The sequence below is a fragment of the Momordica charantia genome, assembly GCF_013281855.1.
Source record: "Momordica charantia cultivar OHB3-1 chromosome 6 unlocalized genomic scaffold, Mcharantia_2.0 BLBB01000006.1, whole genome shotgun sequence".
NCBI classification, from domain to species: Eukaryota; Viridiplantae; Streptophyta; class Magnoliopsida; order Cucurbitales; family Cucurbitaceae; genus Momordica; species Momordica charantia.
Genome location: NW_028275164.1, coordinates 2,703,989 through 2,716,968, shown reverse-complemented (window position 1 = coordinate 2,716,968; position 12,980 = coordinate 2,703,989). Strand labels below are relative to the sequence as shown.

Genomic DNA, 12,980 nt, shown 5'->3' with positions numbered 1-12,980 from the left:
TCAAATAATTTTTTTAAAAAATGAAAAAGATATATAATAAATCAATCAAAATAGTTGTTTTTTTAAATATACATTAACCAAAATAAATATTTCTAAATTATGAAAATTAAAATATACAATATCTAGAATTAACCTTTCATTATTTGTTGTGCCAAAAAATAATATAATGAAGAAAAATATTATGTCTTTGTTTCTAAGAACAGATAAAATATACCTAACAAAACAACAAAATTTACAATTAGTAGGAGTTTTTTTAGAATTTGTACTTCTCAAGCATTACTCTTTTTATGAGGGAAAAAAACGTATTTTGAAGGTCTTATTAATGTTCACTGTCAACATGAGTTTAGAGGATAATTGACGTATATCTCTTAACCAATAGGTCATTAGTTCATTTTTTTTCCAAATAATGTTTTTTTCTAAGATAGATAACGGAACTTAACCTCTTTTTCTTTGATAGGTAAATATGTTGATTGAATCATGTTTAAACAATGCTTCCATACATGGTTAGTTGAGATCTTTTTTCAGATAAAAAAAAAAGAACAACCCTAGTTGCCATCTCTATATCTGGTTTACTTGTAAGTTTTACGGGGTATGCCTTATATACTGCTTTTGGGCAACCCTCTCAACAATTAAGAGATCCATTCGAGGAACACAGAGACTAGTTGAAGTAATGAGCCTCGGGAGAACCAGCTCTACTATTTCTACTGCTACATTCCTCCCATAGTGCGAGGGAACTTTCATACTACTTCAACTCAAATTATGCCATGTGTAAAGGATTTCTATTATTATTTTAAGTAAAAATATTTTTAGTTTTTATATAGGGTCCACGGACAAAATTATCAATCAGGATCCTACATTCTCTCTTAAATTAATCGTACATTATCTATCTTATTAAATATTTTAGATGTTATTATTTATTTTCACTTTCCTAATTATCTCTAGTCATGTTCATATGTTGGCATTTAAAAATTCATATTAATACAATATGCAATATCATAATGAAGTATACAAATATAAAAACAATCGATATCTTATAAATCAAAATTTGCCTCGCATTAACACATTTGTTAACGAAGTAAATAAAAATAATAAACTCACACGAACCAACAAATAGGGAAAAACAAAAACTCACATTAATATATTTGCCCGATTTTAGTAGAAAAAATACAAATAATATTCAAACCTACTAAAATATTCAACTTTTATTATTATTGTTATTATTATTTTATAAATCTATCGAAACAACCACACAAGATTTTCAGCCCTCGACTAAATAAACATCAAAACAATCTTATTTGAGTGAATAAACTAATAAATTTATTATTTTAAAAATTCATTATTAAAAATTACATGCTTTTATATTTTATCTTATACAAGTTTCTAATTTTGTTTGTTTCATGAAAGTATAATTATGCCAATAATGTATATTTGTACACATTTAATTTAATTGTCTAAATTCATCATTTTTTTTCATGAAGTCTAAATCTTCAATACTTCAAGATAACGTAATGATTGAACTTTGTTTTAAATAGCAAGGATCTAACAACTTGCATCGATTTATATAGAATTTGAATTTAGTTTAAAGTATTGTTAGTTACAAATAGAAAGACGATATTAGTTTATATTAATTGGATAGTGCATGTATCTACGATTAAAATTTCGTGTTCGAACTCCACCCTCACATATTTGTTACTATTTTTAACTAGTTTGATTTTATAATCCCTCGCCACAATCAATTGTGCACACTTTAATCAAAATATAGAGAGAATAATAAGATATTATAAATATCATGATAGAAATAGAAGCAAAGGAAGTTTTTGCATCATCTAGTTAAGTTTATATGACAAAAAAGGAAAAATTTAGACATATATTTAGCATATGGATTTGTTCATCCCAAATTATGAATAGGTTAATCCCACAAATTACATAACTTTAGACTTGTGATATTCATTTTCCATTTTATGATTTATGTATTGATGTATGTGAATTTTAAATCAACTGAGGAAATACTCATTATATATACTAAAGTTTATATTAAGCATATAAGTCTCATCTGTATTTGATGTATCAACCTTTTATCGAGTATATACTCTCCTTTTTATCATGGTGCCGCTAACAACATAATTTTTCAACATAGCTCCTCCACCGATAAACCTTTGAACTTTTGTCGTAGAAAAAAAGAACTCTTAAATTCGATCAGTGTTTAATAACTCATGTCCTAACATATTAAAATTTTAAATAATTCACAAATTAGAGTAAGCCCTTATATATATATATATATATTATTGAACGGTTCAATAAATTTAAGTGTATATATATATTGTTGAACAGTTCAATAAATTTAAGAAAGTATCGGATAGATCATTAACTTGATACGAAATTATAAATCTAAAGTCATATTAGATATAAAGTTGAAAGTTTAAATACTTATTATACGTCAACTGGTCAAAACTATATTTTCGATTCAAAGATCGTGAGTTCGAATCTCTTCATTCCACGTGTTGTACTAAAAAAAATACATATTATACATTATCGTCCAATTAGACATATAATTTTTTTTTGATATTGGTGAATGTTCGAACCAGCTTGCACAAAAACCACCTAAGTCTAATATATTGGTTGCCAAGGTAATTGGTAGAATTTTTTCCAACCAGCCCTTTGCTATTACATAGGAAAAAAAACATGTAATTTTTCTTACAAACCAAATTTTAATGATAGAGTTCATAAAACTCAAGATAAAGTGTGCTAGGACTGTTACCGTCTTCTGTGCGTGGACAAAGGCCGAACTCCAAGAGGTAAAAGATTAAAAACGAAGATTATTCTTATATTAATCAATCAATCGAAGTGCCCATTTTCTCTCGGCTTGCAGATTCCTTGTCTTCTTCAAGCTCAAAACCCTCGAAATTTCATTAGAATCCGCGTTAAGGAGGGCAAGACCTGCTTCCTTCTGTTCCTGCTGAGTTGCTTCCCGTGGGGTTTTCAAGTTTGCGGGCCTTATCGAGGAGTTGCGGCGTTTCTCCATCTCTTTTTCCTATCTGGGTCCGTGACTGTATTGGTTATCAGCTCATTTGATTTCCGCTTTACGTCCTTTTTCTTCTAATTTCAATCATTGTTTTGTTGGAATGGATTTGCAGTTGGCTAAGGCATGGTGATGGATATCCGGTTTAATTTATGACACCAAAATGATTCCGTTAAGGTCAGTTCTCATGTTCCTCCTGCATTCATTATTTCGCATGGCTCTCATCTGTGTTGCTATTGATCTGGGTATCTTTTTTATTTCATCGCAACTATTATCTTGAAGCTGAATTTGTAAAGTAGTGGCTATGTTTGATAGCTGATCTAATTTTCGGTTCCGTTGTTCGTTTATTTGGTAGAAATGGTGCTACTCTCTGATTCGAGACAATTGCGAATTGGATGGGATGATTAATTTCTAATCGATCAATGTAGAGTAAATGGTTTCACATTATTTGATGACAAATCGATTCTGAATGAATGCAACTTCCATTTTCCTGTTTGAATGTATTCCCAATAGGAACTTTCTAATACCTCTACCATTATAATTTACACTTTTATCAAGGATAATAATTAATAATTGTGTCTTCAGTCTTGTATGTGAATTGAAAGAAATGAAAGAGAGAGCGTCAAGAGGGGGAAGGCTTGGGCTCTACGTCTACCTGATACGAAGCCTCCACAATGAAAAAAATTGTCTGTGTACCATTAAAATTAAATGGCTTTTACAAGTAGATTACAAAACAGTGGAAATAGTTAATAAGCAAGCAGTAAAATCAAAATTGTCATCAAACGAGTGTATGTATATTTGTTCAAAACCATAGATGTTTGGGCAAATTTAGATGGGCTCCAACTAACTATTTGGGACAACTAAACACTACAATTTTTTGCATAAAGGAAATTGTAGAACATTAGATATCTTCGTTAGTAGGCATGGTTGGAACACATGACCTCACAAGTATCTGTTTTGCACCTCATCCCTTTGATTATTGAGCCACCCCTAACATCATTTGATATCTTAAAATATCTATAAATTTCATTCTATTGATCTCAAAACATGGTTTCAGAATAAAAACGATATTGAAGGCAGATTGTGAGAGTTAGTAGTTGATAGGGAACTGCGACAATACTTTGGTTTCTTACATTTCATAATGTCTTATTATCTCTAACACTGTGCGAGCAGGGATTTTTGGAGAAGGCATAAGAGGAAGATTTTAATCACAGCTGGTGTTTTGGGAAGTGGGTATTTTCTTTACAGACAATATGATGCTTATAGTCGAAGGCTTCATGATATCCAGAGAGAGTTGGCTAATGAACGTGAAGCAGATGAGCTCATTAAGGCTCAGTTAAGAGATGCTACCTTTTCTTCCCTTATTTTCACCAGTATCGGTTCTCAGAGTTATTTAACTTTTGTGTTTTCTGGATTCATGTTTGTAGAATACAAGCTCATTTTGAGAATATTCAAAGGATAGCTGACACGACAACACTGCCTCATGCTATACGACATTTACATAGTCGGATAGAAGAAGATTTGGATCTTTCTCACCTGACAGAGAGGTTAATGATGGGGAAGGGTCAGCCAAACACTTTGACATTGGCTGAGAAACTTGATTTATGGGAAAACCTCAAAATACTAAGTATGAAGAGGGCCCAGGCCCACTTTGGTGTTTATTCTCTGGTCTTTAACTTATAACTTTTCTCCTTAACTGAAGACTATAAACTTAGATCACTTTGATCGGAATGTGTTTTTCCAGGCTTCACAAAGATGGTTATATCACTCTGGGCAATAACCGTGTTAAGCTTATACATTAGAGTTCAAGTCAACATATTAGGAAGACATATGTACATTGATACTGCTCGTGGTTTTGGTAGCTCCCATTTACTTGTAAGGCCTGCTGTATTTGCCATTTCATATTTTTGTGAACTGTTTTCATTATTGTTCCTCTCGGAATTACTGGATTAGTCATTTTACCTTTAGTTGTTATTTTGGTGCTGTTTTTATCATTTCTTATATATAAGTGCTGATGATGTTTTCTGCGTGTATCATTAGAAATTTGGATTTATGATTTATGCAATTTTATCCAAATGTTTTTGAGATTTTTTATGAGTTAATAATCATTTAATAACTCAAAAATATTCAATGCTTTAGATTTCTTACTGGAAGTTCTAACTTTACTCCCATATTCAGACTTCATAGAGTGTACCAGATGTTAATCTTCATATAATTTATTGTTGTTGTTATTATTATTATTTTGGTAGCCAGAACATATGTATATTTGCTTAATTGTGTTTGCCATTATTTATGACCTGAGCTTTACATGACTGCGGTTTTGAATACGTTCTATGAAGAAAGAACTATTAGGAAAGGTGGGATGCAAAGTGGTTCCAGCGGACCAGTGGTATCTCTGTTCTGTAAAGGAAAAACAAATGTTCTACAGTGTGGAGTGGATGTGTTATTTGTTTCACCAATAAATAAGTAATCATTCTACAAAATCTAATAACCAGTAATTCGTATAATCCTGATCCAGTATGCTGCACCTGCATTTATTTTGCTAACATGGATGTCAATGCTTTTGCCAGTTGTAAACTTCTTAGAATGATGTGAGACGTTAAATGTCTTAGATATCATAACTAGAAAGTTGTGCAGTCTATGTTCTTTTTTAGTTATTCTTTGATTCATTGTCTACTTTTCTGAAATATTAGTCCTTGTGGTTCCTGATTCTGCAGGAGGAGGCTGATCTCATCGATAGGGACGACCAGCAGAAATTTCTAGCCATCTCTGATTTCCTCTCCAATTATGGTTTGAATGCCTTGATTCCTAAAATGCAGGTAGCAGTAGCAGAAGTTCTCAAGAGGTAAGAGGCTCGTTTGAATATAGTTTCAGAAAAATGCTTGAAACTTTCACAAGTATACATGTACATCACATCAAAGATATTCTTGTAAAATGGTATCTAGAGATCCCAAACGCCCCCCCATAGTGACCTAAAATATCATGTTCCTTAACTATTTTCCTGTTAAACCATTTTGTCATGCATATGAATCACACAAGTGGAAGTTTTTTTTTTTTTTTTTTTTTTTTAATTATCTGGGAACTGAGATTATTTCTTCATAAAACTTTATTCAAGTTCAAGACCAAATTGTGTTACTGATTCCAAGCTCTTCCATCAAGAAACTTGATGAACTGAAGCATAGTTATCCTGAAGCTTTGTTTGATAATGTTTTACGGAGATTATGTCTGATTGTACTATGTCTTTTATATCTCATCATTAGTATTCTTTATTGGTTCTTGGTTGCAGAAAACAGTTGCGAGATGTCTTTAACACAACTATACTTCGCGAAACTACAATGCAAATAATCAAAATCTTCATGAGCACAGGAAGTCCCCATCATTGGTTGGACTACTTGATGCCTGAGGACAATCAATCAAATATTAAAGCCGTGCTCTCCACCGATGAGGATGCAGCTGATCCAAATTTTAATAAGTTTGACCAACTTATGATGGAGACTAGAGCAGTGTTACTAAGGTATGATGATTATAAACCAACAGTCACCATAATGAATGTAGATGAAAGGCTCATAATCAATTTTACCAGGAAACATGCATGGAGTTGTGAAGGTTAATTTACAAGTTACGTCCCTGATATTTAGTCTCTATTTTATAGACAATAAAGTGTCTAATGAGTCTCTAAACTTTCAATTTTGAGTCTAAAGGTTCAAGAATGAAAAAAAAAGGTAAGTTATGGACTTGTTAGGCACTTTTAAAGTTCTGTAACTTATCAAACACAAAATTGTACACCTATTTAAAATTAATGGATCTATTAGACACACTCTTATAAGTTCAAAAACTAACTTACAATTTAACCGGTTTGAATGAACATGAAAATTGTGCAGGGGTCAGAATTACTTAAAAACCATTACTGTTTGCAGTGTAAAATGCTTGCTTAAAAATGCATTTCTTCTGTAATCATGCTTCCTTGATACTTCATACGAGTTTTTCGTCGATCCTACATCCTTTAAGTTGATGCAATATCATCGCTCAAGCATCCACCCAGACGAATGTAAATGGAAGTTTCTTTCTACTAAAGATGTATCAGTTTATTCTCTCTCCTTTTCTGGGTTCAGTGCCGAATTTGGGAACGTAGTGGAGAGATCGTTAGAAGCAGGAGCTGATGGATTGATGGAAGAAATGGAGGCTTCGCTTGCAGGAGGCAGCAGTAGGACATCAGGGATACCACTGGCAAGACTTGTGCCAAGAGTTGCCCAGATGGGGCCATTGCTCCTTGAAGATCCAATCAAAAGTAGATTCATCCAAATGATAAGAGGTATACCAGAAGCGGAAATCTTCTTCACTCTCCTCTATGCAAATATGCCTGCCTCCTAGAAATAAAGGCCCTGGCCATGGCTTTGCATCCACATTCTTGCCACTTCATTATTAGGTTCTTGTTTTGCTGTGGGGTTGCACATCTTTGTAAAAATGTCTCTGGCTTCCTTCGGCCTTGGCTTGGATCCTTGGAACCTTCACAATTTGAAAGGAGAACTTGGGGTAAGATGGTGAGAATTTATTTGATAATAATTTTTGAAATTCTTTCGATTCAATGTTTGTTGGTTCCATGCTTTTAATATGATTTGAAATTATGATTCTACGTCTAGAAATCTAGCTTTTACTAGCAGGTCTTATACTTCGCTTCTTAAAAATAATGCCCCTAAGAGGCAAGCTTTGTTGGCTGAGGTCCACGCCCACAGAGTAACACCTACTCGAAGGTCACAGGTCATGGGAAAATTCCTCAACTCTCTCGAGTTTGGGCTTTGGGGCGAGCACATACTTTTTAAATTAAAAAGCTCAGTGTAAAAATAAATTGTCTGATTGACAAATATTCTACTTCATAAACTGTGTGTCTTGGGGATAATTAGGTTGAAGTTGCAAGTTTGCAGTAATGAGATAAATGACTTGTTTTAAATTTTGAAGTGATTTAGGTTAAAACATTAATAACCTTCCATCAAATTAGAGGATCTTATATCCATTGTTTAAACTGATGTTGAAGCCATCGAAAGTATTTGTCATTCTAAATCATAGTTACTATTTTTTTTTCCCGAAGAAATAAATCTCAGTCACTGTTATTTGAACACATCTTACATTTTTTTCATTTTTCTTGATTACTTGAACCTTGGATCAAATTCTTGAGGAATACTGAACCTTTAAACAAGGTTGAATTAATGATATGTTGTAAAATTGTTGATGTCTTTTAATTATTACTTACAAAATATGAGACACCATATAAAAATCAAAATATAACTTAGTCATTATGTTCTACCTTCAGTTTTTATTACATTTTTATATTAATGTCAAATTTTTTTGTTGGAATATTTGATTTAGATCCAAGTTTGAAAATTCCAATCTTAAACTTGTAATTAACCTTGATTGTAATATAAAAACAATAATAAAAATATCACAAATAGAAAGATATTAATAAATTAAAGTATGGAGAGCAAAGATATAATTTGGTATTATTTAAATCATCCAAGTATTACGTTTGAAGAAAAATTAAGTCCATTCATCTTCATCAAATTAGAGGATTCAAATTCCACTGCCAATCATGGTATACAGAGGATTTGATCCGCACCCGATATTCTATGGATGAAAGGAAGACGAAGAACCTTCCTCTTCGGGCAAAGAACACCACCATCACTGGAAGTAAATAGCGACCATGAGTTCACTCGTAATGGCGGCTTCCACCTTCAGCTGGTTCGCTTCGAGTTCATCACCAAAAATCTTCCCTAAAACCCCTTCTAATGCCAACCCGTCATACCCCATTTCATTCAAATCCTCGAATCAGCCTTCACTTTCAAGATTGCTGAGAGTGAAAACATTGGCAGCTTTGGATGGAAAAGACCCAAATGGAGCAGCCCCTCTTCTGGTAGAGGAAGAGAATTCCAGCAGTGTATGTTATCTTTTTGCTTTGATATTTCTCTACTCGGTTTGAATGACGTTTATATGAGTTCTATCGAAGCCTCTGGTTGGTTACTACCGAATTGCACGAGGATAGTAATAAATGGATTCAAATCTGTGATTTCTGAAAGCTCTTTTAGAACTTCAATTTGGAAAGAGTTGTTCAATTTTGGAAGTTGTATAGAAGAATGAAATACGTTATATTCGTTAGGTTGTATGGTCAACATTTTTCTACCTCTCTCTCTCTGTTCACGCACTGCTTCACAATTCAAAGTTTAAGTCAAATGGGGCTGTACTAATAATCTATGACCAATTGACTCGTGTAGCTTATTATGGATGAGGAAGTGGAAAAGAGTGTCAAATTGCTAAAAAGTGCGGCAAAGACAAGACGGGTAGCAGCAGAAGAAATTCTGTCAGCCCTTTCCATAATTGAGAAGGCAAAACTTGATCCTTCAAGGTTTTTTGACACACTTGGTGGAACAAGCTCTCCCGGGAGAACCTGGATGCTTATTTTCACAGCTGAGGTTGATTTTGTTTCCGTTTCTTTTCCTACTTTAGAGTATTTAATCATTCCCATATTCTAATTTCTGGATTTTAGTACTGAATTGCAGAAAAAATTGGAAAAGGGGCGGTACTTTCCTCTCACAGCCATCCAGAGGTTTGATGCCGCTGTAAGTTTATCTGTCTCTCTATGGATTTTGCTCTCTGATTTCCACATTTACTTTTTAAAAAGATTGAATGAATTTATATGTTTACAAACTTTAGCGTGTAATAAGAACAGAAGCCTAGGAATGCTCTCATTGACTTTTCAGATCTTTTTTCTTTAAACTGATTCACCACTTCCTGGATTTTTAGGGAAAAAGAATAGAGAATGGAGTGTATCTGGGGCCTGTTGGAAGCTTAACATTTGAAGGTAGACTTTCATGGAAGAATAGAATACTGGCGTTCATTTTCGAGCAAATTCGGATAAAAGTTGGACCTTTAAGCCCTTTAGAGATAAATCTTGGTAAAAAGGAAGAAAGGGAGCCAAGCAGCAAGGATCCTTTCTTTATCTGGTTTTATGTTGATGAGGAAATAGCTGTTGCTCGTGGTAGAAGTGGGGGAACTGCATTCTGGTGCCGGTGTCGCCGTGTCAATAATTAGTTTCCTTTCTTCAAACATTTGACCTTTTTGATTTGTACATTTGGATATGTATACTTGTGTGCTGTAACTCACTGCCATATTCAAATGTTAAATGTATTATATTTGTTAAGAACATTTATATCCTTCGCTAACTCTGAGCTTCACCTCTAGAGAAATCTATGGCATTCCATTCTGCATTGAATTTTTTTTTTGTAGAGCATACTCTTTGCAGCAGCCACAGAAAGTTGTACCATGATTTTCAGGCTGTTTTCTCAGGTATCTGTCACTTCCTTTTCGATTTTTCTTGGTCATAAAGTGTTTGGATGTAGCAATCGAGTCTTGATTAAGTTATTAAACTCACCTTAGGTTTCCCTCTATTTCTCTAAAATTTGGTGTTGGAGGCTGGTGCCAATGGTTATTTCAATGATTGTCTATCATTTTGAGATTCTGATAGGAATGTCTTTAGAGTAATTAGGGATTTTTTTTTTTTTTTTTATGCGAAACAATACTTTCATCGAGAATAATGAAAAAGATACGAGAGCTACAAAAAAGCCTACAAAAGGGCATAAAAAAACAGCCCTGAAAGAGGAGATCCCCTGCAAAAAAGGATTCCAATCGAAATGAATAAGGCCTAGCGAATAATTACAAAAGGGCTTAGAAACCGAGCCCCATAAAGAAATGTTAAAATTAGGGATATTAATAAAATAGTAAGAGTTTGTTAGTAACTAGATAAGAAATTGGTTAGTATGGATTTGTTATAAATAGAGTGAGGGATAGGGAAAGAAGGTAGGCAAATGTTTAGTATGATTTAGGCCTTAGTAAAAATACTCAAGAAGAGGGGAGGATCCAAATACAACGAATTACTTCGTTAGTTATTGTAGTTCTTCTATCTTTTATATTTCCATATGTTTCTAGTTGTTTGGGTTCTATCAGATTCAAATGCAGTTGAACTAACAAGCGGTAAACTCAGTTGTTTGCCAATGAGCTATCCTGTTCATTTTTCTTAAATTGTTGCTGGAAGTTCTTAATCTTCAACTCATATTATTAATAGCAGGTGCACCTTTGGGATGAGGACCTGTCCTGATTTCGAGGTTTGTTTTTCATATTGAACTTCATAGTACATCACATTTTTGTTTGGAATAATCAATCTATTCTTTTGTATGTGGTAAAATATTATGATTGAGATTGTGCAGTCCTGAAATTTATGCAAAAGCAAGTCGTGGAGTGATGGATGGTTTTGATGCAATCAGTCTAGACCGGAAGGAATTAGTTTCTATTAAAAAATAGTTGTTTTAATTTCTTTTGTAATTTATTTTGTGATGAATCCATGTTTACGTATTAATTTGGCGAAAAACAATCAAATAAACAAAACAAAAGAGATGTAAAGACTTGAATAGCAAAACAGATGCACTTCACTTCACTCCAGGCTATCAAGCACTAAGCAGTAAATATTCAAACACAAACACCTCTGATGATTTTTTTCCTATGGACTTGTTTCACTCTGACAAGTTTTATATATGTGTGTGTGTATATATATATATATATTTTTTTTTTAGACAAAAGACTTTTTGAAATGAAATATAATTGTAGGATGAGGCATCTATTACTTATTCGCAGCTAACGACCGGGCGTAGCTCAGACTGCCCTTGAAGTTGTTGACAAGATTTTCTCTGGGTGGGAGGGATTCTTTGATAACTGGAGTGTGGATGAAGTTTTGAGCCCATTCATGAAGGGATGGGACTCTCTCTTTGTCAAACACCTTCATTTCTCCAACTTCATCAAGAACATCGAGCCAGTGGCACATCCAACCTGCAGCTAGATCCAGGTAATTGATTTTCTCTCCTCCAAAGAATCTTTTTCCTTCGATTTCTATGTCAAGCAATGCCAAATTTTGTATTGCAGCCTCTACAGCCTTCTCCTTCTCTTCTCCTTCAGCCCGGCAAGCTTCCCAGGTACCAAACAGACACTGGATTCAGAAAAATATGGTAAAGTATATTAGTCTGAGAAGCCATGATCCTGTGAAGGTGCAGAATTGGAGTGCATCCAGTTTTATCATTTAAAACCATCCATTTAGTCTGAAGGTCTAAATTTTGCAAAATTAAACTCATTTCTCTTAATGTTAATGTATTGAAAAAGAACTTATACCCAGCTGATGTGTCATATCTAAATCACATACTTTAATGAAACTGGAGGAGAATCCTTAGGGGTTCGTTCGAGAATTTGTTTCGAAAAACAGTTCGAAGTGACGACTTATAAAGCTTAAGGCTATTGTACAGCCAAAGTCATTAAGAAGTCCACGATTTTAGTTATTCTATAAAACCATGTTGTCCATGAAATGATGAAAATAAACCAGGAGAAAACAAGATAAACCAAACTTAGAACATGCTGTCTTCTTAACTGTTGTCTCAAGTGCGAGGTCAAAAGGGACTTTGGTTACCTTCTCATCTATAAACTTGGCCCAGAAGCGAGCTGTGGCTCTTTCATATGGCCCTTCAGGCAAGATCGGGTTCTCCTTCCACGTCTCATCGATGTACTCGAGAATGAGAAGCGACTCGGAGATGGCTTTGCTGTTGTGCAAGAGCACAGGGATTTTCTTGAGCACAGGATTGGACTTGAGAAGCAGCTCGCTTTTGTTTCTCAAGTCTTCCGCTATGTACTCGTACTCAATTCCTTTGAGCTTCAAGGTCCATTCAACCCTTATGCAGAAGAGGCTTGAAGCTGATCCAATAATCTTTACCTCTGCCATTGTTGGTGATCCTTAGCTTCAAACTCTTGCTTTTATAGTCTCTGTGTTGCTCCTGAATGATATATGATTGTTTTTTCGGTCTAAATTTTACCTTTCAACTGCAGGAAATGGCTTCTTTTACAGGGAGATGGAGTCAAAAGGAATGTGGTAACGAAT

At 33.9% G+C, this 12,980-nt stretch overlaps 3 protein-coding genes across 3 annotated transcripts; 2 read left to right on the top strand and 1 right to left on the bottom strand.

Annotated features, from left to right (window-relative positions):
* Positions 1-2,821: 2,821 nt before the first annotated feature.
* Positions 2,822-7,605, top strand: LOC111007373 (peroxisome biogenesis protein 3-2). Its single transcript, XM_022279723.2, has 8 exons — positions 2,822-3,039; positions 3,135-3,196; positions 4,193-4,354; positions 4,447-4,646; positions 4,764-4,894; positions 5,737-5,864; positions 6,306-6,533; positions 7,132-7,605. The coding sequence occupies exons 2-8, from the start codon at positions 3,183-3,185 to the stop codon at positions 7,388-7,390; spliced, it is 1,122 nt and encodes a 373-aa protein (XP_022135415.1). The 5' UTR covers positions 2,822-3,039; positions 3,135-3,182; the 3' UTR covers positions 7,391-7,605.
* Positions 7,606-8,614: 1,009 nt separating this feature from the next.
* Positions 8,615-10,213, top strand: LOC111007458 (microbial collagenase). Its single transcript, XM_022279831.2, has 4 exons — positions 8,615-8,948; positions 9,283-9,480; positions 9,568-9,627; positions 9,812-10,213. Exons 1-4 carry the CDS (start codon positions 8,715-8,717, stop codon positions 10,097-10,099), a joined length of 780 nt encoding a protein of 259 aa, XP_022135523.1. The 5' UTR covers positions 8,615-8,714; the 3' UTR covers positions 10,100-10,213.
* Positions 10,214-11,618: 1,405 nt separating this feature from the next.
* Positions 11,619-12,931, bottom strand: LOC111007459 (glutathione transferase GST 23-like). Its single transcript, XM_022279832.2, has 2 exons — positions 12,516-12,931; positions 11,619-12,044 (listed from the first exon to the last, which is right to left on the bottom strand). The coding sequence occupies exons 1-2, from the start codon at positions 12,822-12,824 to the stop codon at positions 11,682-11,684; spliced, it is 672 nt and encodes a 223-aa protein (XP_022135524.1). The 5' UTR covers positions 12,825-12,931; the 3' UTR covers positions 11,619-11,681.
* Between the last annotated feature and the right edge of the window lie 49 nt (positions 12,932-12,980).